This window comes from Convolutriloba macropyga, unplaced genomic scaffold (assembly GCF_964194025.1).
Source record: "Convolutriloba macropyga unplaced genomic scaffold, txConMacr16.3 SCAFFOLD_2201, whole genome shotgun sequence".
In the NCBI taxonomy this organism is placed as follows: Eukaryota; Metazoa; Xenacoelomorpha; order Acoela; family Convolutidae; genus Convolutriloba; species Convolutriloba macropyga.
In genome coordinates this window covers 12,242-36,486 of record NW_027451015.1, presented here as the reverse complement: position 1 = coordinate 36,486, position 24,245 = coordinate 12,242, and the positions used below count along the sequence as shown (strand labels likewise).

Genomic DNA, 24,245 nt, shown 5'->3' with positions numbered 1-24,245 from the left:
AGCAAACTGTTATTAAACAAATAGTGAATATAAGTGCGTTATGATTTGGGCGTCATGTTTTTGCAGTTTTTGTCAAAAGCAGTTTTTGAAAACAGCCCTGTGACCGAACGCTCTTTGCATATTTGCAGAATAATTGCTCTCTGACCTCTGCCATGTGTGTCTAAACTTGTGTCTCCTGTGATAATGGAATAATGACGTCGGTTGTGTGACGTTGGTTTGGGGTGCTTGTGTGTCTTCTCCATCTGACAGGTTGAGTATTGATTTGCTGGTTTATCCCTCCTTCATCAGTATCTACAGTATAGGGCTGCCTCTGCAATACGTGATATCGAGGCCCTTCGTATACGGGTTGTAAGTTGTGTCTCTGCCCCTCGGGGTAAAATACGCTAACAGGTATACCTTCGTTATCAGAGAATTGCGAGTTCGTGCGATATCCACTGGCACCTACAGAAAAAAACGGAGGCTGAAAACCTTTGTTATTTTACATTCAATTTATAACTAATGACAAAATCTGTAATTTTGTAAGCTTATAATTGCACATGCTAATCATAGCCTACAAAATCAATATGCAGATCCGTTTGAGGTCACTTCAGTTATGTGAAAATTGACCCCAAGTAGGCTTGATAATGAGCAAATTACAATAACGTCTACTTTTTGTATACTTCTGACGTTTTGTGAACAAATATTGTACACACATTACACCTAAAATCTATTCCATCTTCACCAGAATTAAATTTCTGTCAACGCTATCAAATTTCCTAAATTTTCCGCTTTGGATGCCACAGCGCCTAGAGGAGCTAGGTTGTTGTTCCTAAACTCTTAAAAATAGTAGGAGTAATTTAAGGCTGTCCTGTTCCTTATTATGTTCCAATTTCAAACTTTCTTGCGCATTCGAGAGCGGTAAAAACCAGCACCACTTTCAAGTACAACTTGCATCAAACCAATTGTGAATTATGTAAGAGCACCGACTAATTTCCGGTGAAATGATCTCGAACGACCGGCGGGGAAACTTTCTTTATAGGTAGCTTAAAAAAGACTCCGCAGGGTTTCGAACCCCTCGGCGGCTACAACAGTTTTCATTATCTTACACAAACAGTCACTTTTATATTAGCAAGAAACGCCATTGCAGAACCCGAGTAACTTATATCACTTAACAATGAAGAACTCAAGAGTGAAAAAGTCACTCAAGAAGTCAAAGAATGTTCTCGAACAAAAGTGCAAAAACAATCAAGAGAACATTCGGCGTACAAAAGGAGGCAATCACGTTCACAATAATTGCTGAAAAACTTTGTTGGAGAGCAATTATAAACCATCCTAGATGAAAATGTTTTCGTGAACGTTTTTCAGGTTACAATGCCTGTAAGGTTAAAAGGTCTCTAAGCTTACAAGGTGGGTAAGGTTATAAGGTAAGTAAGGTTTATAAATTTTCCCTACAATATGTCAAAAAGAACCAACGGAGGTCCAGCAAAATGCCGACAACGCCGACCCGGCTTAAACTTCCAACAATCAAACTATCGTTTGATGCTAGATTTAAAAAAAAGCTGTCTTCACAAACTGAAAATCAATACCAAGAAGCCAGAAGTCACTAATATTTCTCATCCAAACAATATTTATTTGTGTCCTGCGACCTCGCTACAATTATCAAGCGGAAAGGTGATTCAAATACCACTGGATTTAATTTTAAACTTAAACTTTGTTCATAGAATATTCTCATTCATTTTACATTTCACCGATAATGAATAAGGACATTGCATTTTGGTGCTTTCCGCACAAAGATATTAAGATCAAGAAAGTAAGCTAATAAATCAGACACGCTCGAATTTTGGTAAGTAAGTTGGTAGACTTCCTTTTTTACAGTGTGCGCAATCTAGCGAAAAGTGTAAATGACTCTCATACTTTGATCAGGTGTATTAGTCCTTTGATTAGGGGGAATTAGTTGCCAATTTTTGTATTGCTATTTTCACTAGATTGCGGATAAGGGGACGGGTTAAAATTAGGGACGAAGAAACGTCAATTTGGTCGGCGATATTCGCGCTGTCGCTGATCTTGGAAAATTTTGCTTAAATTCGGAAAAACAACAAACGTTTCGTTAAATCTGGCCATTTTTTCCCTAGAAAAAAATTCTCCAATATTATTTGCCACCAAAAATCACCCCATACGGTCACAGGTCTAGATTTTATAGGTTTATCTGAAGTTTACTCCATCATAGTAAATGACAAGACTCGAGTTGACAAAAAATTATAATCATAGAACTTTCATATTTTGGAGCATCGAATTCATACATTTGAATAGTCATAGGGAAATGGTACGACTACAAATTTGTCAAAATGAAAATTTTACTAAGATTATTTTTCCATAAATAGTTCGATGATTATAACATTTTAATAAATGGAAGTTCTACGGTTAAAAATTTTATTTTTGGAGTTTCCATACTATGAAAGTTCTGTGACTACAACTTTGTATAGATTCCACAATAAACATAGCCAGCAGATTGACGGAAAACAGCCACCATTTATGTTCTTGATGCATATCGGGATTGAAACAAGAAAAAAAGACGAGATAACTCAAATTTTTTCTATTATTTTTTTAGTGTCAAAATGTGTTCTAATTTGGCGTGCACTTTCAGTTGAATTCTAAAACTTTACTTAACTCAGCTTCTAAAATGAAAATTAATAAGCTTATTGCTAATGTCAGCTAGCAAACACTCTAATGAAAGTTGATAACCTCATTCTCAAGGACCTAATGACCGGGCTTTATCGGTTTATCCCTCCTCTTTTGATTTCGCTATTTTGCCTTTGACGGCATTCATTACATTTCGTAATCCAATGCGTAAAAGAATTTAAAATTTGGTTGAAAAAGTGAGTGAAGTAAGTCACAGGTCAAACGGGAAAGTCGTGATTTATGTAAAACGAAAAGCGTGATCAAAAGGTAAACTAATTAAAACATAGCAGGACAAGTCCTGAAATACAATCCAAGTAATTGAATGAAAGACAGACCTAATGAACCTGACCAGCAGATCAATTGAACAACCCCAGCCAACAAGACAAAACCTCAAAAGTTGAGAAACTCATTTCAAAATACCCATTAACTCACACAAAAACCTTGTAAGAGATGAATCTGCAACTAAAAGTAGATAAACTGGACAAATATGACAAAAGCATCAAGAAACTGAGAAGAAATTTTTAAAAAATCCAAAAATAGGCCTATTATAAAGGTCAAAACATTTTTTTGACTCTGGAGATCTGTTTTATAAACCGTCAACAACATTTAAAAAGTTTTGTTGGCCAGTAAAGATGTTTAAACTAAAGAAAAATTTGAAAACAATCGAAAAATTTAAGTTGCAAGCTTCATTTAAAAAATTCCCTACAATTGCAAAGTTTAAATTGAAAACTATTTTATAGCCCCTAGAAATTATGTAGTAACATACTAGCAAACCCTATAGGAGGTTCTTGGCCACTGAATAAAAATTTCGAAAATTTAAAGAAAAAAATTGCAAATTTATCAAAAAATTTGTAAAAAATATTAAAATGTTGAAAACCATTCTATCGCCAAAAACTATTTTCAGTAAACTGTTAGCAGACCTAGATGAGAATTCTTGCCCCTTGGGGCTGTAAAACTCGAATAATGACAATAAATGTCAAAAAAAACCAAGTTTGATTTAATAAAATTGGTAAAATTCATGAAGTTAAAATGTTCATTACCACTTCATTACCACTAGAAACTATGAAATAACTTATTACTAAACCCCAGAGGAGTTTTTTGACATCAAAGTCTGAAACAACTCAAAAAATGAAAAAAAATTTCAAACAGTTTGAAAAAATTAGTATAAATTGCCGTGTTCATGTTTGGAGTAGCAATGGATATAGCGCTCAAAGTGGTTGTAAAAAGCAATTACGTCTTGCACAGGACCTTTATCAACTTTAATAAACCTTTATTTTAGACTGGTCTAACAAAAAATATCAAAAATGACCAAAAAGAGCTAAAAATTTCATTATTTTAGGCTCAAAATTTCCCAGAAATGACCTTTTAGCCTTGAATTACGGCCTGCCCAGTAGCTTCACCACTCTGAGTACTTGAGGGAAATTTAAACGCGGGCCTCTAATGAAATTTGATGCACGCTGAGCATTACATGTTTATCCAGTTTTGAAAGCTCAAAGTCATGAAAACAGGTGTGAAAACATCTTACAAAAATAAAAATAAGACAGAGCACCAATACAATCCAATGCTTGAATTGTAAAAAAAATAGCAGGACAAGTCCTAAAGTACAGTTCAAAGAAATTTCGTTGACTTAACGAAAAACTGGACCTAGAACGGACTGAGTGAATTGGGAAAACCATTTCTAAAAAAATCAGACCAAAAAAAAACAGAAAACCAATGTCAAAATGCCGAATGTGTACAAAAAACCACTAGCGAGAAATGGAAATTTGGTTCAAGCAAAAAAAAACTAGACCTAGAATGAACCATGAATGGATTGGGAAAATCATTTAGAAAAAAAATCCGATCCAAAAGGTCGAACAAAAACAGTAAATATCACAGTGCAAATGCCGCATTTGAACAAAAACCACTAGCGAGAAAGCGAATTTTTGTTCAATCACCGTTTTCTCACTCTATTTTAAAAGTAGAGCAAAAAAAATTCACGCCGCAAAACCACTCGCTTTTTCGCTCCATTTCCTGTTTCGGCGTGACCAAAATCACTAGTCCGATTTCACTTCAAAAATCATGAAAATTTGTGAACAGATCTTAAAAAAAAATCCATCACTTCCTCTTCCCTTTCAGCGTGAAATGTCTGCTTGGTGGATTTAAAAGTAGAACAAAAGTTGACTTTAATGGTGACTTTAAAAATAGAGCGAAAAATTTTTTCTCCCTCAATAATAGCCGTTGAGAGGCTGACGGCGGCTTTTAATAACTTATAAATGTCTGAATTATGAGGTCAACTAGAAGAGCTCTGCTTTGTCTCCAATTAGACTAGCAATATGCATTAAGTTTCTCTTACAACGAGTTGTATTCAGACATCGTTTTCCGAAAATTTACTCATTTCTACAAAAAATGAATAGAGTAGAAGAATAGGTTGAAAAAAAATCTAAATGGACAAAATGAAGAAATTAGCTGAAATTGCATAGTGAAAAGTGCTTTTGGAAAAAACTCTTTTTGATTGATAAAATTAAACTAAAAAAAAAACAAAACTGTTTTCAATAAGCCGCACATGGTCAAAAGTTCTACTCGCTCAGCAGGAAAGACTTTTTAAAAGTCTTTTCTACTAAGCGAGCAAAACTTTTTGATCGTTTGCGGCTTTTTCAGAACAGTTTTGCAGCAACTTTCTCTCTCTCTCTCTCTCTCTCTCTCTCTCTCTGTGTGTGTGTGTGTGTGTGTGTGTGTGTGTGTGTCTCGCAGAGTAATGAGTGAAAACATATCACTCTTAAACTTCCCGCCGCTTTTTAGCTGTATTCAATTTTTTGATCTAAACGCTTGTTTCACGTGCGTAACTTGGCCTGATATCCTGTGCCAAAAAATACCAATTTTAAAAATTACGTCATCTTTGCTCTACCTAAAATGTAAAAAAATGTCACCATAAGTACAATTTGGTAATAAACTCAAATTAGCGCTTGAAAAATTCATTGGCACCAATAATAGCCTCCAGCTCTGTATTCGGGGCTCCCGTACTTAACGCCAAGTCAATATCAGTACTGGGCAAGTCTAATTGCAAGTCTAGGTATCAGTACTGATTCAGAGCTATGATCATAACACATTTAAGACTTGTCAGACTTGGCCAAGACTTGGCAAGTCTTAATCCAAGTCTTGGCCAAGACTTGCCAAGTCTTAATCCAAGTCTTGGCCAAGACTTGCCAAGTCTTAATCCAAGTCTTGGCCAAGACTTGGCAAGTCTTAATCCAAGTCTTGGCCAAGACTTGCCAAGTCTTAATCCAGTCTCAAATAGCCGAAAAAAAGGTCAAAAATAGCCGAAAAAAAGGTCAAAACTGATCGAAAAAACGTCAAAAATGGCCGAAAAAAAGGTCAAAAATAGCCGAAAAAAAGGTCAAAACTGATCGAAAAAACGTCAAAAATGGCCGAAAAAAAGGTCAAAAATAGCCGAAAAAAAGGTCAAAACTGATCGAAAAAACGTCAAAAATGGCCGAAAAAAAGGTCAAAAATAGCCGAAAAAAAGGTCAAAACTGATCGAAAAAACGTCAAAAATGGCCGAAAAAAAGGTCAAAAATAGCAGAAAAAAAGGTCAAAACTGATCGAAAAAACGTCAAAAATGGCCGAAAAAAGGTCAAAAATAGCCGAAAAAAAGGTCAAAACTGATCGAAAAAACGTCAAAAATGGCCGAAAAAAAGGTCAAAAATAGCCGAAAAAAAGGTCAAAACTGATCGAAAAAACGTCAAAAATGGCCGAAAAAAAGGTCAAAAATAGCCGAAAAAAAGGTCAAAACTGATCGAAAAAACGTCAAAAATGGCCGAAAAAAACGTCAAAAATAGCCGAAAAAAACGTCAAAAATAGCCGGCAAACCTTGCAAAAAAATCAACAGGACCTCAAAAAAGCTACAAAAGCTGTTTTCCTATACTCAGTTAAAAAAGAGTACTACAACACTGAATTGGCCGCAAGCGACCAAGAAGTATAAAAACACCGACAAAATTTAAACGGTCAAAACTGAAATTTGGTATGCCCCCGGCATCATTTTCTAGCACCCCGGGAAGGTGGCCAAAAAGTAATGCCAAAATCGTGGCACGTTGCAAAATTTTTTTGAATTCGAAAATTTCACTCGAATTTTTTTGAAAAGTTGGGTTTGACTTGGGAATCAACTTGCAAGTGTTACCCAAGTCTTGGCCAAGACTTGTCAGACTTGTAAGACTTTTTTTAAGACTTGCCCAGTACTGGAAAACGAAATAAGACTTGGATTTAGACTTGCCTAGTACTGATATAGACTTGGAGTTCGGTACGGGCTATTAATATCAACATAAACGTAAAATTTTGTCTTTAATGTGACATCAAGTGTTGCTTTCCTTCTCATAACTGAAAATTTAATTTTAGTAATTCCTCGTTTTTCTTATTATCTCACAAAGCGGTTTTAGCACTGTTATTAAAGACAACTCTTATCTCTCAGTAACATTACTAGTTACTAGGTTGCTTTGAAATTGTTGTTGAGTTCAAAGGAATCTGATGTGACCCCAACTGCAATTGATGAAATCTGTATGGTCACTCATCGAGTGGTCGCCTGTAGGTTTTCAAATGGTGTGATGTAGTCCCAAAATTAAAACGAACCAATGCTAAATCATATTTACAGTGAACAGAATCCGCAAATGCTAAAAAAGTCTATCCTTTCCTCTCCCCTTTCAGCGTTAAATGTCTGCTTGATGGCTAAACAACTAGAAGACTTTCTATTAAATGGCCAATTAAAATTTTGATGAAGTTGATTTTTTTTGGATTGCAATGTCCGCAGACAAATTGTTTTTATTCATTGAACTTTTTCGTTGGGCAAAGAACCAATCGTCAGCGAAATTTCTGCTTCTCTACCAGTTTCCAAAGAAGCTATTTTTGTTCTTGTTCAAAAGAAAATCAAGTTATATGACAGCAGAAATTGAAACTAAAATGATCACACAAGATGTTTACCAATAATCTCCTAATTAAAACGTGGCAGAGGTTCTACTAAAATTATCTCCATGGAAAAAATTTCCATCAAAATTTTCCAGTACAACTATTCGGATGTTATCAAATAAAAACAAAAACCTCTTTGCTGAAAAAGTTTTCTTAATAAATTAAAATTCGCGAATAACAAAAACAGGCAAACTGAAAAAGAAACAAAAAACATACTTTTTTCGTTGAAAGGCATCAGAGCAAAATGATAATCTTATATAAATTTTATAATATGGCAAATTATCTAGTATGGTGAGTTTATGGTGAATATGACGAAATCTGTGAAATCAGAACAAATAGCCCAGTGGTACCTTCTGAAACCCATACCAACAAAACTAGAACAAAAACAATATCAAACTCATTTTGAAACGCAAATTTCTTATTACGAAAATGTAAGTTATGGTTCTGATAAGCAGGTTGTTAAGTTAAAAAGCTGAAAAATTAGAGCTTTCACGGGCCAAAGGTAAATTTTCAAGTCTTCCCAGCTCATTCAGCTGAATAGGTTTTCAACTGGTGTGATGTAGTCCCAAAATAAAAACAAACTAATGATAAATCTTTTTTACAGTGAACAGAATCCGCAAATGCCAAAAAAGTCTATCCTTTCCTCTCCCCTTTCAGCGTGAAATGTCTGCTTGATGGTTAAACAACTAGAAAACTTTCTATTAAATGGCCAATTAAAAGTTTGGAGAAGTTGATTTTTTTGGATTGCAATGTCCTCAGACAAATTTTTTTTATTCATTGAACTTTTTCGTTGGGCAAAGAACAAATCGTCAGCGAAACTTCTGCTTCTCTACCAGTTTCCTAAGAAGCTATTTTTGTTCTTGTTCAAAAGAAAATCAAGTTATATGACAGCAGACATTAAAACTAAAATGATCACACAAGATGTTTACCAATAATCTCCTAAATGAAACTTGGCAGAGGTTCTACTCAATTTATCTCCATGGAAAAAATTTCCATCAAAACGACAAATTTTCCAGTTCAACTGTTCTGATGTTATCAAATAAAAACAAAACTCTTTTCACTGAAAAAGTTTTTTCAATAAATTAAAATTCCCGAATAACAAAAACAGGCAAACTGAAAAAGTAACAAAAAACATACTTTTTTCGTTGCAAAGCATCAGAGCAAAGTTTTAATCTTATATAGACTTTTATAATTTGTTAAATTATCTAGTATGGTGAGTTTATGGTGAATATGACGAAATCTGTGAAACTAGAACAAATAGCCCAGTGGTACCTTCTGAAACCCATACCAACAAAATTAGAACATAAACAATATCAAACTCATTATGTAATGCAATTTTCTTATTACGAAAATGGAAGCTATGGTTCTGATAAGCAGGCTGTGAAGTTAAAAAGCTGAAAAATTAGAGCTTTCAGGGACCAAAGATAAATTTTCAAGTCTTCCAAGCCCATTCAGCTGAAAAAAAACAAAAAAAGTTGTAGAAATACCAAAAAATACCTCACACTTGAGCTGTTATTCTTTTTTAACTAATGTCGCCAGAAGTGAAATAGTTTTCTGATTGAATTACAGCTATTTTAAGTATGTATCAATGAACAAGGAGGCTTGTTAATGTGCGTTCGCACATGATGATCCGACCCGTGCTCATCTACATTTTTGATTTAATTGTCTTTTGACTTACATTTTTGACAAAGAGATAATCAAAAATAGATATTTGTGATTTAAAAAATTGTTACACAAGTCAACTAATTCTTGAATTAAATCATGCCTTGCCTCACTACAACGAGATCTGCTATTAAAAAAGACTACAAGACAAATAACAACAACAAAAAGCAAAAACAAAAGGAAGCAAAAACAAAAACAAAACTCATTATCTAAAAAGCACCTAGTAACAACGTCAATCAGAGAAAAACCTAACTACATAGATTTTTTTCCCTAACTAAACAGCAGATGGGATTTTTACTCAATTAGACTAGGTAACAAGTCAACAAAAAGATGAAATAATAAAACGAAATTCAAAATCAATCAAAATTTGTTAAACCAAATATTATAAAAAGTCTTCATAGTCACTAAAAATCAGAAACAAAGTAGTTCCTGATAAGTTAAGTATGAAGTTAGAATGAAACAAATAGGACCTGTTTTAGTTAGACTAAGGCATAGGAAAAGACTAAAGATGCAGTAAAGCTCAAACCATTACGAACAACAAATTACAAAAGTTGCGAAAACACAAATTAGTGAACTCATTAAAATCAATAGCTATTATCTGAACATTATACATTTTATTTCAATTTCTATATATAAAAATTCAGCTCAAACTATTATGAATGAAAAATTAAGTTTTGTTGGGCCATATTTGAAAATCATTGGCATTTGTTATTACTCGATTGTGCAAAAGGAAGAGAAAAAGAAACACAAATACACAACTCAACTAGAGAACAAAAATACAGGCAAAGGCAAAAAGAGCAATTAACAAAAATGAGCGAGAAAAACGCCGGAGGCATTAAAAAAAATTTCAGCAGAAATTTTCCTACTTTCCATTAATTTTGTTAACAATAATGGGATTCTTATTGATAGTTTGACACCAATAAATCAACCAAAATGAACAAATACATTAAAACCATGCAATTTTTGAGACAAACCCGTCGTCCCAACGCCATTAAATGCAATAGCTCTCCACGGAAGCCAAAAAATACGCTAACTTTCGCCTTGATGAGAGAATACAGATGTTTCTCATTCGTCAATAAGACATTACGATGAGTCATTGACTACGAAAACAACAACAACAAAAACAGGCAAAATCCAAAAAATAAGTAGCAAAGTGCGAGAAGAAAGTGTCGAAGCCTTTTAAACCATAAGTTTTTCTGTGAAAACTTTATGTATGATAAACTGATATCTTCTTTAAGCCAATGCAACTATCAAAATTAGGAAAATGTGTTAGAACTCCAAAAAGAACCAAAAATACGAAAAAAATCCAACAAATTTAATAAAAAAAATAGTGAAAACTTGTGCATCGAAGTCATAACACCAATAGCTGGAAGATAAAACTGCTAACTAGATTAATATTGGTTCAAATAGAAAGGAAGGGGATCCCATCATTACTGAGACTGACATAAAGTTTACGATGAAGCCTAAGATCGTTGATGTTAAAAAAATTACTCGAAACATCATTTTTAAATTCCGAACAGCCATTAAAATCAATAGCTTTCAACGGCAGTCAATAAATGCGCTCAGTCAAGACTTGATTGAAGGACAAAAATGTTTGTCAAACATAGGTAATCAATTAGACATCGACATGACAATAGGTATTTTGACTATGAAAACAACAACAAACAGACAAAAGCCAAAAATTCAGTAGAAAAGTACGAGAAGAACATGTCGAAGCCATTTAAACCATTAGCTTTTCTCTGACAACTTTATCTGTGATGCATTGAACGTCTTCTCTAAGCCAATAAGAGATATCAATATCAGGATAATGTGATAAAATTTCAAGAGGAACCATTATTACGAAAAAATCCGAACAGTTTATCAAAAAAATTTGAAATCTTGTGGCATTGAGGTCATATAAAAGAGTAGAAGACAAAACCTTCAACCAGATTAATTTTGGTTGCAGTAGAAAAGACGGGTGACCTTTCATTACGGAAACTGACTCAAAATTCACGAACGCAAGTTTATGATCAGTTAATGATAAAAAAAAATTCTCTAAAAATCAATTTCAAAGTCTTAGCAGCCATTAGCTATCCATTCAAAGCTCTAGAAAGGTTCACGTAATGCCCATTGCGAAACCTAATGCACTTTTCATCGACGAGTCTATGCCAGGGGACACCAAAAAATTATTGAAATCTCAAAATTAATATCAGAATTTCATTTGAAATGACAAAACCTTGGAGCCAAAAAAACGAGCGATTCCTTGAAAACGATTTTTTGTTCATTGGGCTCCGTTAGACTGTAAATCAGATTTTTATTAGCACATCCTCAATATGAAAAGTGACTAGTCTCTATGTGACATAAGAAAACCAAAGAAATATGAAAAGTTCTTAAAAAAAGCTATCAAATACAATCCGATTTTTTTTGTGAAACACTTCCCTTCCATCCCAGACAAGAAGTTCACCAGACTTTCGTGCAATCAAGTTCAGACTTTCGTGCATTCATGTCCAGACTTTTGTGCGTTCTTCAGATTTTCGTTCGTTCATGTTCAGAATTTTGTTCGTTCATGTCCAGACTTTCAGGCGTTCACCAGACTTTTGTGCGTTCATGCTCAGATTTTAAACGTTTTTCGATGTTTCCAGAATGTGTAATTTTGAACGCACGGCGACCCCCTCGTGCGTTCATCTTCGGTCTGGACATACCTGCTTCCGTGTGGGACCTCAACCTGGGTAGTTTTTTTACATGTTTCCTAAATAATATCCGCTTGCTTTTCGCCCCTCATCCCCTACTGTGATAATTTAGCTTATATTACATTTGGTCATTAACTTGTTTGTATACATAATTCTTAACTCACCCGAAGATACGTGGGAGCGAGACACGTAAACATAAACACCTTTGACATAGTCACCAATCTCTCTTCTTCTCCAGAACCATAAGAGGGAAAACAGGGAAGACAGGGAAAAGCTGATAACTCCAATGGCAATAGGAATTTGTAAGAATACCCTAATCAACTCTTCTGCAAGCGAACCGGCCATTACAACAATGAAAATTAGCACTGGGAAAACTTTGGACGGCCTCTCTGTCTGCTCAGCATTGTAATGATAAGAATGTAGAAAAGCATAGCCTGGTATGGTCACAAACCATATAGGGTAAAGCCGGTTGTAAGGTATTTGGCAAGCTAAATCACCGTAGTGCCAATGGAATTTGAACGAGTATGGGTTGGTTGCTGGTGTACTATGAGGTTCATAACTGCTCATTTCAGTGGAGGCGTTTTTGTATGTGTAGCCTTGATTTATCTGGAAATAGGAGTCTCCATACATGTTGTAAAAGTCTAAAAATGGTTTTGATTCCTTGTTTTCATGAAGATTATTTTGTATAATAAAATAACCGAAAACATTGATCCATAATGATGCACCCAAGTTCAAACATTGCTAACTCCACATAACTTCTGAAGGTAATATGTGCAAGAAGAGCGACTACAATCATGAAATTGACAGAGTACCAAAGGGGAAGTATTTTTAGACACGTGTCGGTGAAAACACCGTCAAAGCGGAAAACAGTTTCGTCTTTAAATAAAATAATGATGAGAGTCGCTGTAGCTCCAAATGTTGTGGTAAGCACGATAAATGATATTTGATATGACTTTTTAGTAAAACACTTCACTTTTCGTTGCAAACTCATTGGAAATCGGGCTATCAAGAACATGAACGAACTTGCTCCACAAACACCATAACCAACATACAAAACATATTTCATGAAGTCAGGGACCATTGTTACAGATACTGAAAGGAAAATTAGGAAGAAAACTGCGAAAAAGGATGCCAGTTTGTTGAACCGAGCAATGTATACACTGAATTCAATTCGGCGATTGTTTCGGCTACAGTCTACGAACTGATCTAACGAGTAGACTATATGTTTTCGGTCGCACTTTTTAAGTCCAATGATTGATAACAAAATTAATACTGTCAGTATTTGCATCCCAAATGAACTGTAAAGGTTATAAATAAACGGAGCATCGTTGACATCAATCAGATAGCTAGTCATGGTTGTATTAACCATGTAAGCGTCTTTCAGCATCGATAAGAGTCTTGCAGTTGGAGCGGCGGCAAGACAAGGTGTTTTTGTGCGGGCAAACATCCAAGGAGCCGTGACCTTGAATGAATTCAATGCTTCTCCCGTAACTTTGATAACATACTCGTAAGTTGAATTCGTGTACGAAATGATGGCAAAAACTCCAGCATAATTCTGAGGACTTGTTTTGACGTAGGTGTCAACAAACTCATCAAAATTAAAACTTGCTAGCTCGTACGGAACTACTCTAGATGTATTACTTTGACAGATAAAGCACTTTAACGGATCAAATAACTTGTCAGCAAACAAACTGACTCGGGGTTTATCGGCCAATTGAACGACTGGTTCTTGCACATAGCACAAATCACAGAGAGTAAATTTTTCCCCGGTCAACTTTTTATGTATATGCGACTCGCAAACTGCCCATTTCGAAGCCGTGGCCAAATTAAGCCAAGAGAAGAGAACAAAAAAGTTGAACATATCGGACGCGTTAAATCTTGAGATATAAGATCAGCATGAAACTGCGAAATATAAAACCACTGATTTTGCGTCCTTTTTTTTGGCTATACCACATACATGTAAGCTCTGTCAGTTCTCTAACAAAACAATACATACTTAAATTGCTCTAATAACTTTCAGTCCTCTAACAGAAATACTCTTACAAAAGTACAAAAAAGACTGAGCATTTTAAAGTAGAAACATTTTTTTCGCTATGAACAATGCTTTGATCATTTTCACGTTGACAATTTTTGGAATGATAATGATATCGTGAGCTAATTATTTTGACTTTTCTTGAGAATTGTGCTTCCAAATAATTCCGGGGAAATAGTTAGATCCGTTAAGCTCAGTGTCGCACAAATCTTTTGTTTTTTGTTAATATTCCTATTTTCATAACAAAATTATAGATATTTCAAATTTGAGGAAGTAAATTGAAAATTATCTTTAATTTGAAACTTAGACCTCCGGAGTTTTTCCAGATGACCTAGTACGGGAGTACAGAACGGATACTATAAAATTTTGGTAATTTTGAGCAAGCCACTTTTAATGAACTTTCAAAATACTTCCATGTTACGACCTTTGCATTATGATTGATGCGCTCCAAATCGTGTACTTATGGTTTTTCAATCGTAGATCTGATGTGAGGCAAGACCTGGCGTATACCATTCGCAAATTCATAAACAAACAAAGGAACAATGAAACTATTTGTATAGTTGCTTTGAGGCACCTCTTCATTCAATGCAAAGAATTGACTGCTCAAGCAACCATATTGTCCAACGCTCAAAAAACATTATAAAGTTACATTATTATAAAACATAGTTCGTTGGGACTGCAGGGACTGTTTGTGCCCCCTAGCAGGCTATGCAACCCCAGTTATCAGCACATGGCATTACATAGTATATCATCGTGGAGAAATATGGGGTTTCCCATTTTAGTTCCTCCCCAAGTTTAGTGGTCATATAACATATAGAGCCCACATTAAAATCATGGTAATTAAAACATAACTGGCGGTTTTAATTTTGTGGGATTAGTGCACCCACTGAGCGTGGGGGAGTGGTAGGCTTACAAAGGAAGTCTAAATAGGGAAGTCAAAATCAAACTTATTTATAATTGTGGTTTCTGCGTAATCGCAGCGGAACAGCATTGGGCCTACAGTAGCCTGTTTTCAGCTGCCCTTTTTCTGATTATTCCCCACTTTTCAGACTGATCTTTTTATGAGCATCATTGCTTTTTTTTGGTGACTATAGCCACTTTTTTTTGTGTCTGAAACTTTCACGTGGTACCATCATTGCAGCCAACATTGCTCAGGCTATGGCCACCCTGAAGCTATGGTTAAGTAAGAGCTTATCCTCACACAGACAGCTTCACGGAGGCAGGGGATCGAACTCTCAATCATTTGGCGTGTGAACCACACACATTACTTCTCGGCTATCACGCCACTCTCGACTATTATATCTTAATCGCTCTCGGCTATTATATCTTAATCTATTTTTATGGTTTACGTGTTGCACTTGTTAATGTCCGGCCTATTCAGCAGTTTTCGTTATCTATCAAAGTTTTTGAGTTGTTTTGCTTTTTCATTTATATTATGATCTAAAGAAATAGTGATAGCTAAACCAGTTATATAATTTAAACCCGCTAATATAGGGCGTGTGATTTACGACTGCTTAGTTGGAAACGTTAAAATGATGCTCATTTTTAAAAAAAAAATTTCGACGAATATATGCTTGATATAAAATGTGAGTGCTGCATCAAGTGCGTATTCACTAAAAACTGAATAGTTTGCTGCTCTTTAATTTTTGCATAGTTAATTAGATTTTGCATCCGGTGAAAATCCGCATTGAGCAGTACGTGCTAAAGGAAACATATTATTCGGATTATTTTTGTGAGCCGTGAATTTTTCTATGTCGTATTTTAACGGCCCAATCTAGATTTGCAATCGTTTTTCATTTTCAATAACACTTTGCCTGAAAGAAATTAATCAACACAAAAATTTTGTTCAATTTTTCAAGTTACATTATTATAAAACATAGTACGTTGGAACTGCAGAGTTTTTGTATGGAGACCACTGGTAGAACAATCAAGGTCCTAAAAAGGGGATATAACAGGTCAAAAACGGAAATCAGTTTTAACGCTCATTAATCAAGTTTAACCACAAATCCCAGCACCCCTGGGGTTACTATTTTTCAAATTCTAAGCTGTCACTTTAAGCAAACATGTCCAAAACCAAATTTAGATTTTGAGTCAAAAAACAGTTTTCTTTTTCCTGACTGTTAGAGCATGCCGGCTTCGTCATTAGAAAATGTTCAAGTTCTCAAAAGCATCGATAAGTGCCACAGAAATCTTTCAACCTTTTGACTCTCTAAATTAATTTAAGCAATCATGTCAGTTGACTCGTGTAATTTCGTTTTCATACTCGGGTGCTAGCAAAATGTTCTCAAGGCATTAATTCCCTGAACTTGGAAGTTGCTATGTTTTATAGTCTTTATACTTAGAAACAAAATAAAAACAATAATCAGTCACAAAAAAAATGAATACGATGTTCGTCAATTGGCTGGTAGATAGAGAATCCCACACTATAAAATTTTTTTTGAAGGTCAAATAACGTCGGAGCTCAATTGTTTAGTTGGTGTTTTCCACCTTGTTGCAATAAAGTATGAAGCCCAGTGAACTTTTTCATTGGTTACTTAAATTTTGAGGCAGAAAACTCAGTTTGAATTATTGAACTTGGACCTAAAGAAGTGAGTTTCTAATTTTTTCTTCCAAGTTTAGTGTCTTATTGATCACTAAGTATCAGACAAAAATCAGACATTCACTACACCAAGTCTAGGTGCAACATTTCAAGCTAAGTAATCTAACATTTGAAATTTGAATCGAAATGCTGTTAATAATTGGTTGTTTCACTATCGGAGACGAAGACGTTTGGTTTATTACAGCAGAAGACGTTTCTTTCACGAAACTCCATAATTCTAATTTTACCATAGATTTCAAATGAATTTCAACACTTTCCTAACGTTGGCTCTCTTCATAGTTTGAAACAAAAACTTAGTCCTCCTAGGGCATAAGGGCCCTCGTGTCAAGGCACTAATTCCTGTGGGCGACTAACATTTCGTTCTAATACAAACTTAGTCCACTGCTAAATGGATTTCGGGTTGTAATAAATTCTGACTTTTGAAATTTTGTCTTTAAATAACAAGAAATAACTTTTATTGTTAAGAAGTCTGAAAAAGTGGTGGCCCAACTGCTTACTTTACTCGAATTCAGCCAGTTGTGACAAATTTTATGAACATTTAACTTATTAACTTTAGAGTTTCCAATTTTGAGAATTAAAGATTAAAATAAATTAATCAAGCACTGAAAAGCTAAGTCGAGCATCTATCAAAGTTTTAGACGCACGTTTCATATAGTTACATGATGATTTACTATGTAGTGGCACGTGCTCAGTAAATGGGGGGCGTATAACATACAGGGGGCACAAACGAAAAAGATCCAAAATATTTTACTATTGCAGTTCTAGAAACCGTGACCAAAATGCGATTTGCATTTTCAGATCAATTTAGATGTTCAAACATAAGCGAAAAATGGAAAAGCGGTGAAAAGAAGATTTGCCTACAAAAGTGGAAATTACTTTATTTGGAAAAAGCACGTGAAGAAAAGGACAATTTCAAAACACGAGCAAGATTTTTTTTAAACAACCTTGAAGATAATTGACGATAATACAGAACAGTTTTAAATGTGAGTGAATTATCTTGTTCTTTCTTTCTCGTCAACAATATAACAACTAGGGAACATACTCTGCTTTGCCCACATAGATATAATCGAAGTGCTGTTAAATGGAATCTTTTCCGTTTGTGCCCTCCAGCACGTTATGCACCCCCAGTTACAGAGCATGTGTCATTACGTGGTAAATCACTGTGAAAAAATACGGAACGTGCTCCTGGGGGTGTAAATAATATGCACCCACTAAGCGGCGGGGCACAAACGGAAAACATGCGTTAAATGATACGTAGCAAGGCAAGGTTTATTCATAGATCTAATGTATCTATTCTGTTTTGCCCCCCACCCCAGCTTAGTGGGCTCATATTCTTTACGTCCCCCAGGTGCACATGCTTTTTTTACATGGTAAGGTGCTATATAACAACACATAATTTGTAACGGGGGGAGGTAAAAACAGTGGGGGGCCGAAACAGAATGGATCCGATCTAATCTTGCCCTCTTAAAACTTTCACCCACGATTACACGTGCCGTCTTTTCACAAAAGTTTGTTATATAGCAAAGCCAAATCTCAATTTTTCTCATTATAAACTTCTCCACTTTACTGATCAAGAAAAAACTTGCTATCAAATCATAAATATACGGGACTTTCCCATTATAGCCCCCCCCTCAGCTTAGTGGGAAGATAACCTATAGCCCTCCCAAACCATTGTAAATATACCATAACGAGGGGCTATATTTTCATGGTGGGCTACATTGAGAAAGACCCAAATATACTAATTTAATGGGGACCACTACAACTTTTGAGAGCCATAAAATTTGCCCGGGTTGAAGTTTCTTTGATTTCTTACAAGGATCATATATGATTTCATACTGTCCATACTTGATTTCTTAGTACGATCCTTGTATGAAACCAAAGAAATCATATATGATCCTTGTATGATTTCCAAGAAATCATATATGATCCTAGTACGAATACCAAGAATCATACATCTATTTTTTGAAAATCTTTAACCATTTATGTTTTGTTGTTTTTATTCGGTAGGGCATCACATATATGATACACCGGCATCACATTGTGATCCGCCAAAAGACCCTAACGTACAATATCAATTGCAAGTTGGGCACAAGATAAAAGAGTAAGTCCAAACAAATAACAAAATTTTTGACATACTCTGAAGTCAGTTTATACATATAAATGCTCATTTATAAAAAAATTAATCAAGAAAAAATGCATATCACGTCATATTCGTTTTCTGAATACAATTAAACCTCAACGTTATTCTTTTAGCGCACACAAAGAATCAAATGTGGATTGCAAATGCGATATAATAATTTAATAAGTCCTCTGACTACATTATACGAGAATTTGTGGCACCCGTCAATGTATTATGTGTCATATATGACCTTGTATGAAATCCAAGAAATTTTTTCAACTTCAAGGGAAAATCAAAATTATACAATTTTTAGTCTTTGAATTTTTTGTATGATCCTTGTATGATTTCTAGGAAATCATATATGGTCCTTATATGACTACTAAGAAATCATACAAATCATATATGACCTAGTATGATTACTAAGAATCATATATGACCTAGTACGAAATCAAAGAAAGTTTTATGATCGTTGACCCGGGTGGGATCTATTCGGTTTCCCCCCCCCCCGTGTTTTTTACGCCCCCCAGTTACAAATTTTGGATCTTTTCCGTTTGTGCCCCCCAGTACGTTATGCTCCCCCCAGTTACAGAGCACGTGTCATTACATAGTAAATCATTATGTAAAAATATTGCACGTGCATCTGGGGGTTGTAAATAATATGCACCCACTAAGCTGGGGGGCACAAACGGAAAAGATCCCAAATTTTATGTTGTTATATAGCACGTTACTATGTGAAAACAGCACGTGAGCCTGGTGGGTGTAAAAGATATAAGCCCACTAAGTTGGGGGAGGGGGTATAACAGAATAGATCCAAAATTTGTAACTAAAACATACTGTGTATATGTGTGTGAGGGAGTGCGCAGAAGAATAGATCCAAAATGCAAGTTAATATTGGAGAATAAAAGTTATAGAGCCGTTAAATGAGGGGGGGGGGGCGTGGTGAGATCTCAAATAGGATCAGAAAGCACAATTTTGAGCTTTAAACCGAAGATCATAATATTATTTTAATATATATTAAATTGTAGAATATAATATATTCAAAAAATGAAGGCTTCTTGTTTCTCTCAGAGAATTATTTTGAAGCATTTGCCGTTTGTATAATCTATCCCATGAATTTGAAACAAAAAACGTTTGAAAAGGTCAAAACAAAAAACTAAATGTCAAGTTAAGAACAAGAAAAGAATGCAGGGTTGTCAATTTTTACTGAAAAAAGTAATGTACGTAAAGTACTCATCCCTCAACGAATAGTGTTCAAATGGGATGTAGTTTTTGGATCCGAGCTGATATATCGTTTGTCATCATATGCGCTTAGCGCAATTTTGTTGACTTAAACAGTTTGGAATTGGTGTTTGTCGGTTTTGAACTTGATGTTTTCCACTCTCACTAGATCACCGGTTTCTAATGTCTTTTTAAACATCTCATGGTTCAATATAGCTTGAGCGAATTTTTGGTTCCCTTTGCAGTCATTTTTGTTTGCCCGTTAGCAACGAGAATAGAGTACAATTTCGGTTTAAGGGCACAAATCTCCTGCATTGATGTTCCCGCAAGTTCATCTTTGAACTTCAAGACAACTTTTTCGTTTGATCTATCGCAGAGTTTGTGATCTGTTGGAAAATTTGAGAGGTCGAAATGATTTTTGAGATCCAAATTTTTTTTCCAAGTCGTCATAAAAACTTTTGATTTTGAGCTTGTAAATGAAAGAGTCTGTATCTGAAAACAACAGCACACAATCGGTTTGTTTTTTCATTACATTGCAATGGAACTCTAGCATGAAGAGCTTTGAAAGCTCTAAAATGCTAGCACCAACAATTGTTGGTTTGTTCCACAGGACAGACTGCTTTTTTCTCGTAATCAGAGTCAAATTTTCGTCTGTAATGTTGATTAATGAAACTTTGCCTTCAGAAGTTACTTTTAGAAGTTCCTCTTCTGTTCTGGCAAATGAAACTGTCAATCGGTTTCGCAGACTTTCACAAAATTTTCCAAAGGTTGAATTTGACATTAGTTTATAGAAATCTTGATCAAACTTCGTGGACGCTTCTTGTCGCTTTTGCGTTTTGAGTGCTACGTATCTTGAAAGCCATTTCGATTGTCGGAATTTTACAGCTTGATGAAACTTGGTAACTTTGATGCCGTTGCTAACGTAGAATTTCAGGTTACAATAGTGAACCACGTAATTTTTCTTGGGATGGAAGGTCTGTCTCAGCTTCTTGGTTTTTGATACAATCAATTTAAGGGTGTTTTTTTTAGAGAAGTTTGAAAGTCACTCAATTCTAGGTGATCAATTGATTCCTTGTCTGGTACGAGTGGATAGTCTGCGTGTTTATCATGTAGTTCGTCAGGGTACTCCAAATTGACTTCAACCAGGAAACCAATATCCCCTTCATCTTCAGTTTGTAATATTTTGTCTAATGAGATCTCTTCAACGAGCTCAAAATCCTTGAGTGGCAATAGGTATTGAAGCATGATGCCACCGTAAAGATTATTTTCATCAATGTAGATTATTGATGAAACATCTATGTGTTATAACACACGGACCGTAGCTCCTCAAACCAGAAAACTAACTGAAGAACCCCTCCTGTAAGGTAAAGTTCGAGGAACTGTTTAAGGTTTTCACAGTTAAACACTTTGCGCAATATTCAACTGAATGAGTTCCTCATTTATGACGTCGATTTGGTTGTCTTTTAAACTGTTCTTCCAGTTCTTTAGACTTGGAAGAGACAGTTCATTTAGCTTACTGAATGAGTCCACATATGAGTGAGGAAAGTTTCCTTTCTTCTTCAACAGTTTTCGCTGGTCGTCTGTATAGCCTTGATAGAAGTGGTCCAGGAGAGAAAATTTGTTGTCGTGTAAACTTTGTACTAGTTTGTTTAAGCTACAAGGCATGAACTTGAAGCTATCGATAAAACAAAGGTGCTCGTAAACTGCAAGTTCATTACGCTTGCGTTTTCGCGTTTCGATAAAGACGCCGAATTTGAGTTCAATAAACTTCTCATCACTGGTTGGTATGACTTCAATTTTTGCCGAATGTGAAGCCGAGTGTAAGGACTTCACAATATGATGCAAATCATAATTCTTCATATTGTGGGCAATCATTGGAGTGTAGTTTAGCGTTCTTCGGTTTGGCTTACACGCACTGTGCGCATACCCAATGAATTTTCCGTTGAAGTGACAGTGATCTAAAACTTTTTCGTTATCATTGTTGAAATCAACATTACAAATCCAACACTTTGACCACGTGTCTCTTGGAGGTGCTGTGCCGAGAAAACATGAGAATTTCCGCTTTTGCTGATAGAAATAATTTGCAAGTTTCTCTATTTTTGTAACAAAGCGTTCCATACAATCAGGTTCAGTGTATATATATCAAAATGCAGGGGCTCAGGGTTATCACTTTCAACAGCAATCATGCGATAGCTGCAAGGAAGATTTTGTTCTAATGTAGAAGTGCTTAAAATATATGGGTTTTTTGCCGTTGCAACGGGCACAATCAGAGATTCCAGACCCAGGTACACAACGAAAGGTGAAAACCACCTTGCCGCATAGTTCTCGAACTTTACGTTGTCTTTGTCGAGCGTGGGCATTGTGATTTGTACTGACTCGTTTTCCAGACAAAGTTTCAGATGGGAAGTGAGTAGCCCTACTGATGAACTTACATGAAAACAATTCCAACACAGCTCGCTCCTATCACGATACTCCTTTCCTTTGACTTTGGCAACAAGTTTCTTTAAATTGATAATGAAAACGTACTGGTAAGTCTTTTGGTTTCGTAAGAGCAACAACTCCAGAACAAAGGCAAATGCTTTTTCTTTTGACAACCTCATGGGCAGTAGTTGTTTCTTGTCATACCTAAAGCCGATTTTTTTTTACAAATTTTGGGGGGGGGGGGGTTATCAAACAAAAAAATTAATATAGATAACGGAGTTTTTCATAAAATTAGTTTTTTTTACTTCGAAAGGCTTTTTTTATAGTAGACAACAGTGTAGCTTAAATATCTCGTTACCTGAGAACATTGACTTGCATTTCATTGAGATCTTCGAACTTTGATTTGTCATGAAGACTCATTGGCATTTCAAAGCTTCCTTTCGGCATCTTGGCTGATGGGTTCTCTCTACTTTATGTAAGAACATTTGTCCTAGGTCTGACGCACGGGGCTGACGGTTCCAGTTTTTCTTTTTTGTAAACTATGTGGTATCCAGCTGTGTAGCAATATAGAAAGCAGTTGTTGTCGCTTCCATTGTGTATGTTCAGCAAAGTTTTATCCCTTGACAACGGATATCCCTCAAGGAACGGTATGAAGCTGCTACCGCGCACTGCAACACATCTAGTCAGTTTCAGTGTAACCTTGTCTATAGAGAGCAGCTGCCAGCCAATTCCATAGCTTGAAAAGATTACAAGCGTAGACACTATGCTATCAATGAGAGATTCGTAGCTTTCATCTGAAATTCCTGAGTGGTACACAGTCACTGTTTCTGTGTTAAAGTATACGCTCACTTTTTCAATTACTTCCTCTAAAGGCTTTCGAAGTGTCATTTCCACGTTCACTTGAAGTTTTTGGGGGAATTTGTGTGTGTGTGCTTTTGCATAATTCTTGACACCTCATCACGCTTTCTGAACATGTATTTCAAAATGTCCAAATCTTTCTCCCCCGGTTGAAATTCATAATAGTTTACAACACCGCTGATTGAACTCACAATGGGTCTTGTCAAGTCAATCTCGTCTTCTTCCATGTCCAATATTGGCATGCCAGGTTTGTTTTTAACGTGTTCCGCATAGTTTAGTTTTGTTTGAATTCCTACACGACAAGTGTAGCACACTTTTTAAATAGGCTTCTGGTGAGAAATATGAGAACGTTTGCGCAGCGGAGGCAAGCTTCGTACTTTCTCAGAGCAATGAAAACAGCGAAACGTTGGTAAATCGGGAAATATTTTTTAAATGTTCTTCAAATGCTTATTAAGAGACCGTTGATTACAGAGTTGTGCTGAACAGTGGGGACATTGTTTCGCCATGCTGAGACAAGTTAGCAGTTGGATCGTGAATGCGTTTTCAAACTCGTAAGATTTTCAACAAATAAATTTCGGGAAATTTGCAAAATTCTTTAAGGTTGGAAGAATATCAAGAAACGAACTGTTGAAAGAAATGAAAAATTATTTGTAGGTTTAACTAGACAAAGACCTTCAGAAGAGAAGAAGAGGTATGAGAAATGTAATTGCTGTGTGTTGTAAGAAATGATTTTGAGAGTTTGATTCAGTTATGGCTTGAAGAATTTCCAACTTGAGAGAACAAAACGCAATCAGAAAATGAAATAACTGAGCACGGGTGTGACAAACATTTCTGGAATTTCAGAATATAGAAAGTGAACATTTGCCTCGCGCCAATATTATAGTGTGCAACTTTCAAACTGTACTTGTTGTTTGATAAATAGAGTCTTACCAAAATTTCAGGTAAAATTCAAATGGATACTAAGCTGAATAAAAAAAGCAAACCAAGTTTTAGTCTTGATAAATGAAAGACTGAATTTTTATCGAAAATTCGATTAAATTAAGACTACATGAAAAAATTTATAAAGAGAAACTTTTT

The 24,245-nt window shown here is 35.4% G+C and overlaps 1 protein-coding gene across 1 annotated transcript; it reads right to left on the bottom strand.

Annotated features, from left to right (window-relative positions):
* Positions 1 to 6: 6 nt before the first annotated feature.
* On the bottom strand, positions 7 to 13,854 carry LOC142356347 (uncharacterized). The gene is made up of 2 exons (XM_075408276.1): positions 12,086 to 13,854; positions 7 to 441 (listed from the first exon to the last, which is right to left on the bottom strand). Exons 1-2 carry the CDS (start codon positions 12,549 to 12,551, stop codon positions 161 to 163), a joined length of 747 nt encoding a protein of 248 aa, XP_075264391.1. The 5' UTR covers positions 12,552 to 13,854; the 3' UTR covers positions 7 to 160.
* Between the last annotated feature and the right edge of the window lie 10,391 nt (positions 13,855 to 24,245).

Coding starts and splice junctions, on each gene's coding strand:
- LOC142356347 (XM_075408276.1), bottom strand. CDS start 12,551: ATGTATGGAGACTCCTATTTCCAGATAAATCAAGGCTACACATACAAA. Junction 442..12,085: donor TCGCTCCCACGTATCTTCGG/GTGAGTTAAGAA, acceptor TTTTTTCTGTAG/GTGCCAGTGGATATCGCACG.